This window comes from Protopterus annectens, chromosome 12.part0 (assembly GCF_019279795.1).
Source record: "Protopterus annectens isolate FY-2018-M chromosome 12.part0, PAN1.0, whole genome shotgun sequence".
Classification (NCBI taxonomy): domain Eukaryota; kingdom Metazoa; phylum Chordata; order Ceratodontiformes; family Protopteridae; genus Protopterus; species Protopterus annectens.
The window spans coordinates 1,537,392,295-1,537,411,662 of NC_056746.1; the positions used below are offsets into that span (position 1 = coordinate 1,537,392,295).

General features: G+C 37.8%; 1 protein-coding gene across 2 annotated transcripts in view; it reads right to left on the reverse strand.

Annotated features, from left to right (window-relative positions):
• LOC122817284 (medium-chain acyl-CoA ligase ACSF2, mitochondrial-like) overlaps nt 1-18,184 on the reverse strand; it is a 1,357,975-nt gene extending 1,339,791 nt beyond the window's left edge. The window contains exon 1 of one of the 2 annotated variants that reach the window (XM_044090508.1): nt 17,917-18,184. In XM_044090508.1, the coding sequence (XP_043946443.1) occupies nt 17,917-18,035 (119 nt within the window). In that variant the 5' untranslated portion in view covers nt 18,036-18,184. The remainder of the gene's footprint in view (nt 1-17,916) is intronic. The other variant, XM_044090507.1, reaches the window with a different exon arrangement.
• Between the last annotated feature and the right edge of the window lie 1,184 nt (nt 18,185-19,368).

The following is a 19,368-nucleotide window of genomic DNA, read 5'->3' on the forward strand; positions in this document are numbered from 1 at the left end:
CTATCCCTTTTCTCTCTTTCTCTTATTTTAATTATGCATTCCTTTGTTCTTTATTTTCTCTTCCATTTCTGTTCATTTCTTACAGATTCAAATTCTTCAGGAGTAGCCCAGCTGTGTATATACCAAGTTAAAGAACATGAACTTTCTGCTCATCAAGGGACATCCTCACAGGACTGAGGAGGTAGCACTGGTCTTGTAGACACCCAGACATGTGGCAGCCTGTAAGCCTCACTGAACAGGTGCTTAGGGACTTGGTTGAGAATGTGGCAGAGCAGGTTATGGCCAGATGGCTTCAGCCAATTGAAGATTCTCTTCAGTGGATGTTTGACTTGCTGCCTCAGGTGGTGCTGACAACGTGCCACCACAGGTCTCTGTCCCCTCAATATTGGGGTCCTCCACTGCAACACCATCTGGCAGTGGCAATATTTGAGGCCTTGTAGACTGGGGAATTTTGTTGGGCACCACACTCTTCTTTACCATCTTCCTTTCCTTATCCCTCCTACACCTTCATACCTACTTCACATCTACACTACCCTCTTTTTTTGAAAAAGTAGGGGGCATCTATTCCCTATCAAAAACAGAGTATTCCTCTTCTCCTACCTCCTCCAGCACAAACCTCTTGATGAGTCCCTACTGTGTTTCTCTGTTTGTTGTGGCTCCCCTTTAGTCAGTCTTTCCAATCTACACATTCCACTATTTAATGAAAATAACAGGGTATCCACGCAAGGATACCCCTATATAAAACATATTAAACCCCTTCATTTTTTTAAAAAAACTCTTAAGAATAAAAGCTTTGTTCCAAGTTTTTCAAGTGTGACTGTGCACAGCTGCATTCTTCCATAATATCTAAGTATATACAAAGTCATATGAAGCCTACGGATTTCATGCACTTATTTTGTAGATATTTAATGCTTTAATATTTTTAATGCTTATCTTCAGGTACTTTACCTTTTTACCATAAGTAGGCATGTTTGTCAAAATGACATCACATTTACTTAGTCAACGTAAATAACCTGAACTTAATGTATTTGCATATAGGTGTACTAGTGTTCTTCGCATATCATCACTCTGCAAATGTGAAACTCGGGATTATAAATACCACTCCTCTTTTTACCCTTACCATACATAACTGGTTGGGAGGATGGCCTAATGGTTAAGGTGTTTGCCTTACAAACACAAGGTGCAGGGTTTGAGCCCCACAAGGGATAACTGGCTTGGCTTACAATGGCTCGCAAGGGCAGTTAGCTTAGTACTAAAACTATGAACTATAATAACTTGTACTTCAGTGCTTTGCCATATAGACAGGAGAAAGTAAATTCCATTGTGCTGGTATTGATAACATAGAATTTTTTTATTTTGCAGGGACACCACTGTTACAAAATGCTAATCCCTTTATTGTTCCAAGTATATAGTGGAGAATAGAAGTTTTAAGTTATATGGGTGCAATACAAGCTATAGCTGTTGTAAATAAAACAAGATTGCTACAGGTATTTTATAGTCTGATGTGACCTTCTGCCCTAAAACACAGTAAAGCTTTGTATTAGTACAGTACTTCACAGGCCGGTCTGTGCAGAGGTGGGTTTCCTCAGAGATTGACAGGTGAAACGGGCATGTCGTGGTATGGAAAAGATGCATGACTGAGAATGTATTTTTTTCCACCCACCCCGCAAAATAAATATACCAACTCCAAGGTCACACTGTATTGAGGAAAAGGGTAAACTACAAATAGACAATGAATATTCATGCCTTCATCTGTATGAATATTATTTAACTTTTCTAAGAATTCACCAATTGCTGGATGGTGGGCAGGGTTTAGCTGGGACTGGCTACTGTGCATCCTGCGAGGTTCTGTTCTAATATAAAGCCCACAGTAATTTATGAAAACTCATTTCTGAGTGAAATGTTTTTGGTAAAGGAAGACCTTTCTACCTATTCAGACATAGTTCTGTCCAATGACAAGCTCAATTTTATTTCCATCTATATCAGTATGCTAATATTCCTTTTCATAGGATCACAGGATCATAAGAAGTTCCTAGGGTAATGGCCCTAGAGCCCTTGCAAGCCTAGCTGAGTTCTACCCCTATTTCCAAGATCAGCACCAACTGTCCCTGTCCAAGAGGGAGACAGATGGAACCCCGGGGTAAATTTATGGTTATCCATCCAATCGTCCAGATTGCATTTGAAGAGGGCCAATGAGGTGCTTTGTTTGACATGAAGTGGGAGCCTGTTCTAAAGGTATGATAACCTCTGGGAGACAAATCTGTCCTTCCAGCAGGTTCTATTAATGTCACATACCAGGTTAAGGTCTTTAGAGCTAGTAACCCTTGTACCATTTGACTTGCGGATATGCAGCATTTCCAGTAAAGAAGGCGAAAGCAAGGTCAAATATTGCCTTATATGCAAGGCATAAGTCACCTCTGAGTAGTCTGTATGAAACAGAATAAAGTAACAGTGATTTCAGATGATCTACATAGGACAGATGCTGAAGACCTTGAATTTTCCTTGTGAGGAACCTTTGTGGTCTCTCCAATTGCTGCAGGTGCTTGGAAAGCTATATAGCAAAAGAGCCATTGTACTCAATTATTGGCCTGATGAGGGAAGAGTACAGAGAGGTTATAACTTCTTTCTTTCCTGGATGCAATGCCCTTACTTATGAGATGAGCAATGTAGAATGCTCTTCTTACCGTTGTAGAGACATGGTGATCAAAGTTATGGTTGCTGTCAACCTGTGTGCCCAGGTCTGTCACCACTGCTTAAAGTTTTGATATTGATGTGGTAGTTAGCAAAAACATCACACTGACTGAAAAGGATGATAATACTTTTTTTGCATTAAGTTTAAGGTCATGACCTTCGCACCAATCATTTGTTTGTGCAAGACCTTCTTGTAGGAAGTTGACATCACTTGGAGATTCTGTGACCACTCCGAGTTTGCAGTCATCAGCAAACTTTGCCAACCACAGACCTTTAGTTTTAGCTTGTACCTCAGAGAAATAGATTCCAAACAGTAGAGATCCCAGGACTGATCCCAGTATATATCACTGATTACAGGTCTACTGTTGGAGGTGAATTCCCCTATGTTGACTATATGGATTCTATTAGTGACCCATCTAATGATATAAGGATTGATACCTGTTTTTTTAATTTCTCCAAGTCTTTTGGGTTTCTAAAACCATGACGGGAATGGACCCCATTCCTAAGTCAAAGTACGATTAAAGTTCATGAAATTAGTGTTGTTTTAATCTTTGATGTCAGCCAGAATTGCTCTTCACAGCACCCGCACTGTGCCCAGTAATTCTTCCTGCAATTCATATGGAGTTACATGTATTCGTAACATATCTAAATATGATTGCAGATTTCTTTTATAAGACCCATTGCTCTAACTACTATTGGAATTGTCTGGGTATCTTTCTTCCACATTGCTGTCATTTCTGCCTGCAAATCCTGATATTTTATAACTTTGCGTCTCTCTGTATACAAGACACTGTATTCACTGGGTGTGTGATTTCAATGATCAATGCTACTTTTGTCTTCTTTTCATGGACCACTATATCTGGTTTTCTAGCATCTGTCTTTGTGGCTCAGGTTTCCAGTGTTTTTCAACCACTTCAATACCATAATGTTTGCACAATCCCCAGTACAACAGTCTTGCCACAGTATTATGCCTTTCAGTATACTGCCCTTCTGCCATTAGTATGTCGCAGCCAGCAACAAGGTGTGCAACTGTTTCCAATTCTGTTTTACAAAACCTACATTTGTCTGTTTCTCCCACATGTTCAATAGACTTTGTAAACCAATGTGTATGTAGCTCACTCTCTTGAGCCACCAATATTAACCTATGGTTTGAATTTGTCTCTCCTTAACCATTCCTGCGTTTGATCCTGATCAACATGAGGTTCTTCCAGAAGTGTTCTATACTTGCAACTATATTTATGCATTTTCCACATTTCTTGCCTTCTCATCTGGTCCTTCACCTTATATTCTTGCTTTTGTTTTTTAGCATATTCAGTTGCTGCCTGATTTTCATCTACTTCTGGTTTGATTTCCATTCCTGCTTGATGCCGATATATTTCTGCTACACTAAGCAGAGAAGTCATCTTAGATTTATTCTCCTCATGTTGCAACACTTTCACTACATTTGGGTCTTGTGAGGTCAGCAGATATGTGTGTAGTCCCACAATTGCAGATCTATACATGAAATCAATTTCAAGGAGGCCCATCACTCATTCAGAACGAGGAATATGTAATCTTGGTATGCAATGATTTTTATAAATCATTTGGTGAGCATGAAGCATCCTTCCTACTTTCTTGTCTGGGGTCAGTCAATCACCCCAAAGCTGTAAGTTAAGACAGGAAGAGCAAATTGGTTGATAGCTTCAATTTTGTTCCTAGATGTCAACGCTGCTTTCAGAATTAATTTAAGTCTTTTAAAGTATTGCTTACTAAGTTTCATTCCCATTTGTTCATGCTTTATCGTTGATCGTTCATCATTTCCCAAATATTTATACACTCCCTCTTGCTCAAGTTCTTTTGTATCACATTGTTGTCCCAAACTGATATTTATTTTGGTGCTGCAGTTTTCCTGCTTTAAAGGTTGCTTTTACACATTTATCAAGACCAGATGACATTCTTATATCATCTGAAAAAGTTTGACAGCTTGCAGTTGTGCTTTCAGTTCATCATCTGATGAGCTATACAGTTTTAAATCATTAAATCATTGACAAAGAGAAGATGAGGAGTCTTTACACTTTGTTGTTTTCTAGGAGCTAAATTATAGCCATGGCCTAAGCTGTTAAGTACACAGCTTAAAGGATTGAGGGTGATACAGAATAGCAGCGGTAAGAAATGCCAACCTGGACTATCCCCCTTTGAATTTTTATCCCTGGGATAATAATTTTTCCTTTATCATGGCTTCATTGCAAAGTGTTCTGCCACTGTTTCATGGTCACTGTAATGTAGTCGATCAGTGTAGGGTGTATCTTACACATTTTTAAGCACTCTTTTATCCATGAATGTGGGATACTATCAAATGCTTTTTTGTAGTGAATCAATGCCATACCTAGATTCTTCCCTTTTTTACAGTTCTCTACTATGACTTTATTTAGCAACAAATGATCTTTTGTTCCATATGACTTTCCTTTATTGCCCTTTTGTTCTATTGCCATAATTCAGTTTTCTTCTAAAGGACTATAAACTCTGTTGGCATCAATTCTGGTGTATATATTAATCTATAATTTTAGGGTAGCTTAAGTTTTAACATTGTTTTTCCTGTTGTTAGCCAGGTGGGTGTCTATTTCGGGTGCGCATACAAATAATTCTTACTCACAGCTAAATCTTCATGCAAAGATGTTAATACTTTTAACCAGAAGTTAGGTACTGCATCTGGGCCTGGGGTTTTCTAATTAGAGGCTTTTCTTAACTTAGTTTCAATCTCTGTGGCTGTTACTCCATCCCATTTCCTATCCTGTACTTTTAAACTTCTTATTTTTTCTTTTCTTTCTTCTGTCCATTTAGCATCGTTGTTATGTTCCACATGATCTTCATAAATACTTATCCAAAATATATCTATTTCTTCTTTAATTGGTGGTCTTTTCTCTATAAAACATTTTTGGGTCATCAATAAATTGGTTATTTTGTACTTTTCCTTTACATTTATCTGCATATCTTCTAAGTTTTTCCACCTGTGCTGAGATTTTTAGTTTATTTGCGATAGTGCATGATAGATCTTGATCTGTTCTAATAGTGCACATTGCTTTTATCACATCTATCTTTCTAAGTATTTGATCTGTTCCCTCTTCTATACTCTTCTAACAGTGACACTTCTTGTCTTAATTGCTTTACAGTTTTCTCTATTCAGTACTTCCATGATTGTATTCGATTTCTCCCCTTCCTTTCCCTCACTACCCTGTGTTCTCGTGGTAGAACTTTATCAGTTATTAATCTAGCTGCACAGTAATATATTCTGTTTACTTCTCTTATATTGCACGAATCTCTATGGACAGTCCTAATTACTGTGTTCATTTGATTTATCAAACTTCTGACATTTTGGGTTTTATTGACCTTCTTTCTACAGTCTATTTCATTCATTGATCTTAATATGTCTATCTCTATTAAATCAATCAACTCTTCTCTTAGATCATTTTCTTCTAAACTAAGGGCAAATTTTTTGTTTTCCATTTCCTTTGGGCATTCTATAGAAAGTTCTGTAGCATCTTCCTGTGGCACATTCTCTTCAGTTTCATACTGTGCCATATGTTGCTCTGTCAGATAGGAACTCACTGGCCAACCACTCCTCAACATTGACTGTGTCAGAGTTTCCACAGTTTCCTGTTCCTTTCCTTGCTGTTCAGCTTCAAGTGAATGTTTGTACTGGTTTCCTGTGGAAAGCTCCAAAATATCTTCATATGGCACCTGACCAATGCTGATACCTAGCCAGGTGAGTTTGTTAATGATGCCTGAGTGGGAGATAGTGTCAAAGGCCTTGGCTAAGTCTAGGTAGGCTGTATGCACAGATTTCCCCTCATCCAGAGCCTTGGTGACTATCTTGAAGAAGTCCACCAGATTTAACAGGCATGAGCTCCCTTTGACAAATCCAAATTGAGTAGGGTCAAGTGTTTGGAAATTACCTTTAGCCAGAGTAAAATTATTTTGTATTTGGTTTTATTATCCATTCATTAACTATGTAAACCTTGCAGACAAATACCTCTTTTCATGGTGAATTGGGATCCCTGTCTGCTTAAGTGACTTGCTGAGAGTCATACAGAATGCAAATTGTGGCTGAAATAATGAAATGCCTGATTCCAGGGCAAAACCTGTTAACTGCCAGTTCCAAACTGTCAGACAAGTTTCTGGATCTAGATGAAATGCAGATCTTTTTGCTGCTCATAGAGATAAAGTCTGAACTTTGGAATTTGTCTGGTAATGGGTAACATAACAGTGTGGTAAAAACACTTTGTATTAAAATTAATTTTCTGCTGCAGCATTTTTGAACCAGATGCCAGATCACAGAGTTCTGTATGATAAATTGCTAAGCTTTAGACAAATAACAGTCAGCTGCACATAGCAGCCCTATTACCAGTGTCATGCAAGGTCATAACTACTAGATTTATTTATAGTTTAACTAAATGGGAATGTTCAGAACTGGGTGACACTGAAGAACAGAGAGATGTAACTGAGTTTATGCAATATTTCAGAAATTAAGAAAATCTATGAAATGAGAACTGACTGACTGGATTTTATTTTCATTTGGCTGTAGGAGTTGTGAGGATTTATGAGGCGCACCAGGAATACATTATAGTTTGGCAACTGCAGCAAGCTTCATAGAATATAGATCTTGTATTGCAATAATCTTTGTAATGTCTATTTTCTATTTCCAAAGTTACAAGCAAAGGTCACGAGACTCAAGCACTTCAAAATGGACTTGATCTGCATATTACCCATATATTTTACTGTTAACTACACAGATAATTAATTTTACCTAAAAGCAGAATTAGACAGTAGATGAACATCTCTGTGATTGTATGTTACACTTGATGAATGGCAGACTGCTTGCTCTCTCCAAATCCTTAACTTATACTGAACTAGCAGCTGAAAATGTGGTATTATTGTTTGCAAGCTGCCCATTTCAGGAAGGCTAATCAAACCTTTCCATAATTCCTTGTAAATTATCATAGGTCACAATGACTTTTTAGTGTTATAAGTAATTATACCATGATCCCCCCAAAACGTGCACGCTGATTGGCCAGCGTGCCCGTTGTAAATCGAGTTATACTAATGGAAAAAGGTCCGGTCGCCCGGACTTTTTTCCATTAGTATAACTCGTTTTTTTTAAACACTGTCTCGCTATGTTAAATGGGTTTAACATAGCGAGACAGCTTTAAAATAAGCAACGGAGATCTCCGTTGCTTATTTTAAAGCTGTCTCGCCATGTTAAACCCATTTAACATAGCGAGGCAGTGTTTAAAGCAACGGAGAAAGCAAGATCTCCGTTGCTTTTTATGTTCGCTATGTTAAATGAGCTTAACATAGCGAGACAGTTTTAAAATAAGCAACGGAGATGTCCGTTGTTTATTTTAAAACTGTCTCACTATGTTAAACTCATTTAACATAGCGAGATTAAAAGCAACGGAGATCTTGCTTTCTCCGTTGCTTGCTCAACTCTGATGTACTGCAGGCGCGCAGTACATCAGAACTGCCGGATGCCAGACATCTGCGGAAGGGCAGTAAACAGGCATTATACTATGCCATTATTTAAGAAAAGTAACAGTTTCTTTTCTTAAATAATGTCATATAATAGCAATAACCACTTCTGGGTGTGGGTAATGCTAAACTTACCCACGGTTGGCTTTTGGTCCTCGGGCCTCGACCAAACCACGCCAACCGTGAGTAAATTTAGCATTACCCACACCCAGGCGTGGGTTATTGCTATAATAACTAAATCTACTGGTTAGTAATGCCAGTAAATGCACAAGGCAGTGCAAGTAGTGCCTGCTTTACTGGTGTTTGTTTTCTAAGGTGCTGCTTCTGTCTTATGTATAACATGCAGCTCAACTTTCCAGAGCAGAGACTTCAGTTGTGTGCATCTGTTTATGTGAATGTTTCCCTGCAATCAAATAAGCAGGGAAAAGTGTATTTTTAACAAACATACAAACTACAGTTGGTTTTACAAACAATATCACGTGTGTATTTATTTATTTATTTATTTATTTATTTGCAGTTGGTTTACCAGGATAGTCCATTGGGCCAAAATGAACCCGTTTTCAATGGAGTCCTGGGGAGAAAAGCTCCAAATAATCTAGGTTACAGTAAGTTATTATACAAAAAATAAGATTCAAACAAACAATTGCAGTAGTACATGAAACATTAGAGGTAATACAGACTTGTGATGAAACTTACATATGATACAGACTAAGAGAGGAATGTTGCAAAGTAAATACTGAAAAGACATTTTATATTAGGAAGCATACACATTAGGAGGTGCAGTCAAGTGAATTTTAGGAAATACCATAGGAATAAATAATAATAATAATAGTATAGGAGTTAGGTGAAAATAATAGTAAATTTGTGGTGTAAGCAGGAGAAGGGAGGAAGATGGAGATTGCCAATGTTAGTTATGTGGGGTGGGAACATGAGCATTCCCACTGAGATACTAGATGTGAATGGAGAGATTTTTTGAAAATGAAGTGGTACAGGTTGTGTGAATGGATGGCGGTAGGGAGTTCCAGAGGTGTGCTAGACTATAGGATAGAAGATCTTTTCCTGGGGGACAAGTTGGTATGTAGATTTCTAGTAGATTTTGATTGTTAGACCTTAATACTCTATCAGGTAGGTGCATTTTAAAAGCAGTAGAAAGGGAGGGACAGAGGGAGGGGTTGAAAATGAGCTTGTGTGCAAGACTTAGTTGAGTGTAGGTGAGGTGATTGGGTAGTTCTAGCCATTTTAGTTTTTGGAGAGAGGAACAGTGGTGGGTGGAGGATTTGTGACTGGTAGCGAATTTGGCGATTTTGTTATAGCAAGAGGAAAGTTGCGTTATTAGAGAGGACTGTAGATTAGTTAGGAGTGGAGCTCCGTAGAGAAGGGAGGGGATAAGAAAGGAAGTAGAAAGAGTGATTTTAGTGTCAGGTGTAAGGTAATGGTTTTGTCTGTAGAGCATACCTAGTTTTTGATGTTTTTTTTGATATTTAGTTGAAGGTGGGATTTGAATTTGAGCTGGTTATCAATTTGGACCCCAAGTAACTTGGTCTCTGTCACCAGTTCTAGAGGTGAGTTATTCTGACTAGTAATAGGGAAAGTGTTTATATTGAAGGAATTGACTTTAGAGTGGGTAAATAGCATTAGTTTGGTTTTAGAGGCATTGAGTGCTAGGTGATTATTTCTCATCCATTGCTCAGTGGTTGAGAAGGCATCTTGAGTAAGCTTTAGCGGTGTGGGGATGGATGTGGCAGAGCAGATAATAGTAGAATCATCCGCATATTGGATGATGTTTGAGAATGGGATAGAGTTGCGGAAATCATTTAATAATACATTAAAGAGAAGGGGACCCAGTATGGAGCCTTGGGGAACTCTGGTAGGGGTATTAAGAGGAGGGAGAGAGGTTGAGTTGTGAGAGTTTAGTTAAAAGCAGGCTGTGTGAGATTGTGTCAAAAGCCTTAGAGAGGTCAAGAAGAAGGGTAGAAACAATCTGGCCAGAGTCGCGAGCTTTATTTACAGTTTCAAGGAAGGAGAGGAGGGCTGTCATAGTGCTATGATTTGGTCTGAACCCATGTTGTGTAGGGGTTAGTAGGCGATTATCTAAGAGATGTGGTAGGAGTTGAAGTTGGATACATTTTTCTAGGAGTTTGGAGATGGGAGACAAGATGGCGATGGGGTGGAAATTAGTAACATTGTTATTGTTGCCACCTTTATGTAAAGGTATGATAAAGGCCTTTTTCCAGATTTGAGGTACTATACATTCTTGGATGGAGTGGTTGATTAGAATGCTAATGGGGTAGGCAATTGCTTCAACAGCTTTACTGAGAAAGTAAGAAGGGATGTTGCCAGGAGCATTACTGCATGGTTTCAGTTTCAGAAGGAGTTTTTTTATAGTAGAAGTGGGTATAGGTTTTAAAGAGAATAAAGGAGCGTGGGAAGGGGGGGTATTTAGAGGAGATGAGGATGTTGAGGAAGTCAGACTAGGAGATGGAGTGGAGGATAGGGAGTTAGTAGATGGTAATGAGGGAGTGGTAGTGGTGCAGGGAAGAGTGTTAGCAGGAGAGGGTAGGGTGTATTGGAGATTGTGGTGGTGTTTGAGAATGTAGAGGTTAATTTGGAAATAGATTCAATAAAAAAGAGTTAAATTGAGTAGCTAAGTCTAAGTCAGGAGCATTAGTGTCTTGTGTTGGAGTGACTGGTTTGCTGGGGTTAAGGAGAGTAGAGATACCTTTCCAGAATTTTTGAGGGTTTGTTTTATTATTATTTTGGAGTATGGTGAAATAATTTTGTCGATCTGAGATGATGAGCTTTTTTACTTTATTGCGAAGTATTTTGTATTCATTATGGAGTAGGGGACTCTTGTTTTTCTGGTAATGTGCCCAGACTTTATCTCTGTGCCGCATGGTTGATAGTGTGTGTTTGGTAAGCCAGGGGGCAGTTTTAATTTTTATCCTCTTTGTCCTTAAGGGAGCTTGGGAGTCTAGTAGTTTCAAGAATGTTGAATTGAAGTGGGCAACTGCATTATCTAGAGATAATGTTTTTAGACTGTTCCAGTTTATTGCTTTTAGGGAGTTTGAAAAGGCTGTTGGATTAAAGTTTTTTTGGTCACGGATAGTGATGTAATTATGAGTGTGATGTAGACTTTGGGTGAGTCGGTGAGTGAAGATGGGTAAGTGGTCACTAAGGGGATTGGGAAGAGTGCCACTGTTAGAGAAATAATGGGGATGAGAGACTAGAATCCAATCCAGAATACTGCCACTAGAGGGTTTTTTTGGAGGGGTGTGTTACAGAGTTGATCAGCTGGGAAAAATTGTAGAGGTTGATGTTAAGTGGGTTTGAAGAAGACTGACTGGAGGCCCAGTTAATATTTGTATCTCCTAAGATTATTGTTTCATTGCTGATATTGTTGGAGATTACATCCAGTCTGTCACAGTCTTAATGGTTTGAGCCTGGTGGAAAATATTTAGGATGGAATGTGAGGTACAGAGCTGGCTCTGTTAATCTGAGAAAGGCAAATGGGACAAGAGGTGGAAGAGAACAGAGAGAGTTGAGTTATACAGTTTGGTGTGGGTTAAATGAGAGATAGCGAGGTAATGGAAAAAGTAGCTCCAATCAGAGCCGGATCATAGTCAAATGGCACCCTAGGCAGGGTAATGGATTAGGACCCCCCCAGCAGCCCCCCTAGCCCCTGCAGCAGCTCCCCTGCAGACATTTCAGTGATGCTTTAATTGGCTATTTCTCCCCAGTTACCATAAACACTGTTAAAACCTGATGCATACTGTTTTCTTCTTTACTTCTACAATGATTACAAATATTTGGATTTAATTTAAAACTTTTACTTCAAATTGTATAGCATAAACACCGTTAGACATTTGCTAAACAAAACAATACAGTCTTACAAAAAACAAAAAACAGATATCATTAATAATAAACTTCTGTTCCCTTGAAACTCACATTCATTGAAACTGCATTGAAACTCACATTCAAAGAAAATGCATCTGGCCAGTGGTGGATTAAGTTTACCTTTGGGTTGTTTTCAAACTATAGACCCTTTACCGACATTTAGGACCATACACACGTGTGTATTCTTTGATTTATCTTCCAGATTGTATTAAATTATTAGAGCATTTTAAATGTGTAGTTTTGAACATTTTTCTAGTAAGCAATGAAACAAAACTTATGACCAAATGATGACAAAACTGTCAATTTCAGAACATTTAAACTATAAAAGGCCCCTTGAACTTCTGTCATTACAATCCACTGATATTAATCAATGTGCACAATCTCTACAGAAGTAAAAGTCTACTGAATAATCCCACATTAAAGAGATCTGTAACTAATGAAGAGGCTGACATCAGCAAACCTTTGTATTTTAGTGCTTCATCTACAGATTCAGTGCTTGATGCCCTTGAAGAATACATTGCCTATGTTACATTAAAAAAAGTAAGCTGCTAATGTTGCAATAGGGAATGATGGATGGCAAACAGTCTAAAGGTTCATAGTTACAAGGCATTTCATCCAAAGGTGCACATGCTCAGGACTGCAATATCCCACCCCACCCCCAAAATACAACACAATGTCAGCAACCCATCTACATGGTATGGGTATAGAACCCACAGACTTATGCATAAAAAGCAAACATTACATGTTGTGCTATTAACACAGTTTTAAAATTCCCTAGCACAGACAGTAATGACAATTTGCTAAACAAAACAGTTGCACATTGAAAAGACTTAGGATGAGCATCAGTAAACTTCTCTTCCCTTGAAGCTCACAATGCTTTGAAAATGCACTAAAGCTCACAATTCCTTGAAAATACACAGAAACGCATAATTTCTTGAAAATGCACTGAAAGTAACAGTCTGGTAGTTGGTGTGGAAGATTCAGACTCTTATCTTCTGCAACTAAGGTAGAGGGTTTGAGCCTCAGCCTGGTTAAATTAACTAACCTGTCACCCTTAACTAGGGGATTACACACACACACACACACACACACACACACACACACACACACACACACACACACACACACACACACACACACACACACACACACACACACACACACACACACATACACACACACAGTTTGCCACTAACATACAGCATAATGTTCATCTGAAAAACCCATGCTGTGTGTTTCAAGAAACTGTGCATTCCACTCTATTCCATTTTAAATGTGCATGCTTCCTATTAAAGATGCACACACGGATGCTACTAAGCACACTCCACATGCATCCTTAAAGAAGAAATGAAGGAATGTAACACATGCAGAGTGCATTCTTAAAGAAAAAAAATAAGTTTGGTGCACTCCTCAGCCAGTGGGCCCTCCCAAGTCAGTGAGCCCTAGGCAACTGCCTTGGTCACCTAGTGCTGGGTCTGGCTCTGGCTCAGTACTAATACTGCAGAATGGGTGTGTGAAAGGGATGAGAAAGCTAGTGACAAAACAAGATTGAAGTTTAGGGATGGAGGTTACTGAAGAATTGGAGGAAATTGTTGGGAAGATTGAAGAGTAAGTAGAGGAAGGAATGAGTGGAAAATGTGTGTGGGGGGGCGTCACTGAAATGAAAAGTAATGATGCAAACTGGGAGTGGTCATAGAACCTCCAAATGATGTCAACATCCTACAAGAGGGTCTTATACAAACAAATGATTGGTGCCAAAGTCATAGCCTTAAACTTAACACAAAAAAAGTATTATCATTCCTTTTGGTAAAAGAGATGTTCCTGCTAACTACCACATCAATAACAACACCTTAAGTACACACTCAGTGGTAAGAGACCTCGGCACACAGGTTGATGGCAACCTTACCTTTGACCACCATGTTTCCACAGTGGTAAGAAGGGCATTCTATATTGCTCATCTCATAAGTAAGGGCATTGCCTCCAGAAAAAAAAGAAGTTATTACTTCCCGTACTCTTCCCTCATCAGACCAATAATTGAATACAACACCCCTTTTGGTATATCCCTTTCTAAGCATCTGCAGCAAATGGAAAAACCACAAAGGTTCCATACAAGAAAAATTCAAAGTCTCCTCCACCTGTCCTACAGGGATCGTCTGAAATCACTGTCACTTTATTCTGTTTCATACAGACTACTCAGAGGTGATCTTTGCCTTGCGTATAAGGTCATCTCTGACTCTACATTATTGGAAATGCTTCATATCCAAAAGTCAAATGGTACACGGGTTACTCGCTGTAAAGACCTTAACCTGGTATGTGACATTAATAGTACCTGCTGGAGTGACAGATTTGTCTCCCAGAGGTTACCACACCTTTGGACAGACTTCCACTTCATGTCAACCAGAGCACCTCATTGGCCTTCTTCAAATGCAATCTGGACGATTGGATGGGTGACTGTAAATTCACCCTGGGGCTTCCACCTGTGTCCCTCTTGGACAGGGGCAATATGTGCTGATCATGGAAATAAGGATAAGAACTTAGCTAGGCTTGTAAAGGCTCTGGGGCCATTAGCCTAGTTACTTCCTATGATCCTATGACCTATGAAGAGAATGAAAATAAATAAAGTGGTAGGGATCATAATTAATGGAGTTAAGAGGATTACATCAGTCTAGGGAAGTCTGTTCATGGGAATAGGGGTTAGGTTATCACAAAATAGAAGGCTATCAGACTGTGAAATTATACCAATAATTTTATGTACATGGCAATACTGAATGAACTGTGTGATTGTGAATGACTAGGTGTTGTGTGGTTTAATAATTTTCACAAAATGTAACACTCAAAGGTAAATTGATTACAAGAAAGGATTCCTGAGGCACATATAATATTTCTTAAGAAAAGGGTTAGGAGAGCAATGAAACAATAACAAAAATCTGTTAAGTAGAGTCCACAGCTTATGTGATGGGTATGGAAAAGTGGACAGAGTAGGGAGTCAAGTGGCCATTATCTAACTACTAACTGTAGGCCTCTGTGTGACTAACTTCAAGGACCGGCAAGATAACAATCATTTTGAAGAATGTATAGAAACATCTTGTATCACGCCTAATAGAGTCTTAGGATAACAATAGACATTACCACTAGATATGCTGGGGTAGTTCTTTCTCTGTGTGTGGTTTGTTTTGCCTCATATTTGTTGTTTGTTTGCTACGTTGTCTCTGTGATAATGCTATTTACCTTTTTGAAAGTAAAATAAAAGAAGATTTATTGACAAAACAGAAAGGATGCTCCCTCACAGTTGTACAGGGTATAATTTAATATCAGTTAACTTAATATATAAATATGAAACAGAACTGAGCTTGAAGGGAATTACCTTTCTTCAGGACAGTGTGATCTTTGAGCATATAAGAGTATGGTACAGTAGAACTTGCCCCCTAAAAACAATATAGTTATTTTTAGGTTAAATTAATTTCATACTTACATGGATGACTAACTAGGATAAAATGTTATTTACTTTAGTTAGCTAAAACTGTGCAAAGCGCAGTTACCAGAAATAAATCTGAAGTTAATGGTTTTCAGTAGAGAGAAAGATTGCATAGCCAGGCTTAATTCATTCCTGTTTCATTGCCACACCACTTAGCTGTCATGTGACAGGAGTTAAGTATGCTGCATTTATATTTTAAAAATAATTATCCATTGCCAAATATAACAAATAAATATTTAAGTACTTAATTAATGAACACTGTGGGCAGAATATGTCAATATTGTCCAAATTATGTGAAGACAAACAGGCTTTGTAGATAAACTGCAATATTTTTGTTATGGTGTAGATCTTGCCTTTTTATGTCATTTTATTTTTGTTGCATTTTCATGCAATTTTATTAATTAAAAATAATTGAACATTGAGCATAGGATATTCATATAGATCTGTGTGTTTAGTCCTCAGTCATCATTAACTTGCTTACATCAGGGTATATGCCAACTTTTTGGTATAAACAGCAAATTTGACAGTACAAAAAGAGCAAAACAGAAGAATATGCATGCACTGGTTAGCCTAACAGGTACAAAAAAGTATATTGTGTATAAGATAGCCTAATAGCAGAGAAATAAAGTACTGAGCTTCATTGGCAGTGATAGTGGCATATCTAATGTTAAGCACCGAATGGAAACCAGTGAAGAAAAGAATGAATAGCCAAAGGGCATCTGTCTTCACGGTGGCAAGTTTAGGGTTGTTAGACACAATACTGTTTATCACTATGGGTCCAATTCCAAAAGACCTGCTCTCAGTGCGAGAGCAGGTCTTTTGGAATCTGGCCCCCTGTGTAAGCCTGTTTATAGATAGGAGTTACACTGACACTGAGAGCCAGTTTTTTCAAATCATAGCAGACTTCCACTGAAGGTAACTCTTTTGGAATCTGGCCCTTGGAGCACACCAGAAGGTTATAGCCTAGGCAGCTCTGGAGAAGCAGACATCTCAAGATCTGTGAGCACATGGCATGGTGCAGTCTTAGCAGCATTAGTACCTGCTTGCTTAAGAACACATTAAGTATATATCACTGCCCACTATATGATTAGTGCCTGGCCCTTCGAATCCCCTGTACCTTTTTCTGGCAACCAAATTCCTTGGTAGTCAAAGAGGTTTTCTGTTATGGAACAAAGAGTGCCCACATAATAAGGGGCCATGTCAAGGTATTGTGCAATAGCACTGACAGGAAAGAAAGCATGTGAGCAGTTTTGTAAAAAAAAAAAAAAAAAAAAAAAAAAATATATATATATATATATATATATATATATATATATATATATATATATATATATATATTCTGCAAATATTTGCCTTCTTTTCTTAACTTACTCTTGTCCCATGTACTCTGTGTGGTATACTGTATTGTATTTTCATAGTGTAAAAATAACTGTAGAGTAAGCATATAAAATATAATTGTAAAAAAAAAAATGGGAGCAAACGTCCATCCCTCAGTCTATCTTTCTGATAAGATGTTAAACCACGGTCCCATCTGCTTGAGCTGATGGCAGCTTTGGTGGCTGTTAAAGATCCTAGGGTGCTTATAAAAAGGAGTAAGGTAACAGCACCAGTGTCCTGTTCAAATTATTTCACAGCAGTGTACTTAATAAAAGGTCTCCCCTGAAAATCGACCTTGCCTACTGGAACTACCCTAATCAGCAAAAATAAATAATAGTCTATTATAAGATAAAGCTCATAACTATTTTTTTTGCATTTTGCATAATGTTGCTTTAAATTTATGCAATGCATATTTATAATGCTTTTTTATTATGTGCCTTCCCAGTAAGCCTTAAAAGTTAGATAGCTGGTTGCTTTCTGAATGTGCAACAGTTTATTTACACATTGCTTTCTCATTGATGACAAATAATCTTGCATGGTGTGTATGCCTATTTAGATTTTTTTAAATTACCTTTTAATGGTACACAATCAGGAGTATGTACACTATGTGCTTGTTTTGACACATTTCAGATTAATCTTATTAGCATAAAAATCAACAGGAAGAAATTGTAGCAATTAATCTTTGGTCATAGTCCAATCCATGCCTTACATCTGTACATCTCTCTTCCCAAGATTCCATTTCACATATTACCCTTCTTTTCATAATACAGTCATTTATATTTCACAGTTCATTAGAATACATTATTTTCAGTCAAACACTTCATAGTAAAAAAAGCAAACAAATCACTGGAACTCACAACCAATCCCAAAACTTCATTAATTTCAGGTGCTGAAAATATGAGAAGAATGTTATCTGTATAAAAGGCAAACAATGTTGAATGAAAAAAAAATATATTAGAATTGCTGCATCTTACCAGGATTGCTGAATCCCATAAGTCTTGTTGACTGGCTGTATCTTATCTGGTTGCAAGTTTCTTTTAGTCTTCAAGAAGACTTTTCTAGCAAACCAACGATGAAGTATCCTTGAGACCATTGCTGTCAATAAAATATCTTATAATATGTGTGCTTTAATGATGGCTGGAGCCTCAAAACTGTATTTCTGCCAGATTCGAGAGCTCAGCTAAAAATAGCAGTAGTTTTTTTCTGCGCTGAGGAACATGTTTTTAAGTCATTCCCCTTGCACCTCCCCTAAAGGGCAGGAACATGCATAAAGTAAAAAGGAAGCCTGACAGAGAGCAGGAAGCAGTTAGTGTCTGAGTTTATAAAGCTCATATTTCCTGTTTGGAAGATTAAACACAGAGGTGGTGCTTCTCAATTTCTTTGGTTTAGATTACAAGCAAGCCTGAAGCAGTTATGCAAGTTCCCAATGCATGCATTTCTGAAAGTTGTAAAATTACTGTTTATATGTCATGCATAGATTTTAACTTCTTAGCATAAAAATCTGGGCAAAGACAAAAGTAATGGGGGACAAAACCCTGAAAATAAGGACACATTTGAAATATTGTTCTTAGAAACTTAAAAAAGTTGCTAGAATAAAATGTATTGTGCTACCGTGCATTATCTGAAGGATATGAAGTCTGAAAATCAAATGCCTGTCATTATTTAGTGAATCCAGTCCTTACTAATTTGCCACAAAAAATCCAAAAACCCACAAATTTTACGAGGAACAATATGAAGCAAAAATCTGGACAGTTGAGAGGTATGTAATTTATGGCTTTAATCAGGATTATACCATCTAAACCATTGTGTATGAGTCAAATTCTCAAGATATTAACACTGCACAGCTCAATGTTATTGTACATGTCAGCTTCAAATATGATTGCTTATGAAGACTAACCAAATATAGTGCAAAACTGTAAATAATGGAACAGGTTGTTTGATGTTGCAGCTCAGAGCATACAACAAGGATACCGATAAGAGAAGCATAAATCTAGTAAGAGTAGAACAAGAGCAAAAAAGTAACTAAATGTATCTACAGTGTTGTACGTAAGTAGCTACTAAGTTATTAATATATTACAATGTAATAAATATGGAAACACTATAAAAGTCTGGTCCTCACTGTATTGATTTTTACTCTAAGGAAAGCTTTTATAATGAATCCCATAAACCTGCCATATTGAAATACCACTATCAGGTCAGTTTCAAATTAAGTACAAATAGCACATACAAAAGCTACATTTCTGCAACAGAGGCAAGCTCTCTTTCATTTATGATATGCAGCCTGTACCCACTCACCTCCAATGCTTTATTATTCTCACCTGAGATTGCACAACCCTGTAGGTGAGTGCAATTCTTGTGTTTATGTGAATGTGGGCACTGATACATGTTTCAAGGTCGGGCAACTTTACAGGGAGAGTAATTACTTA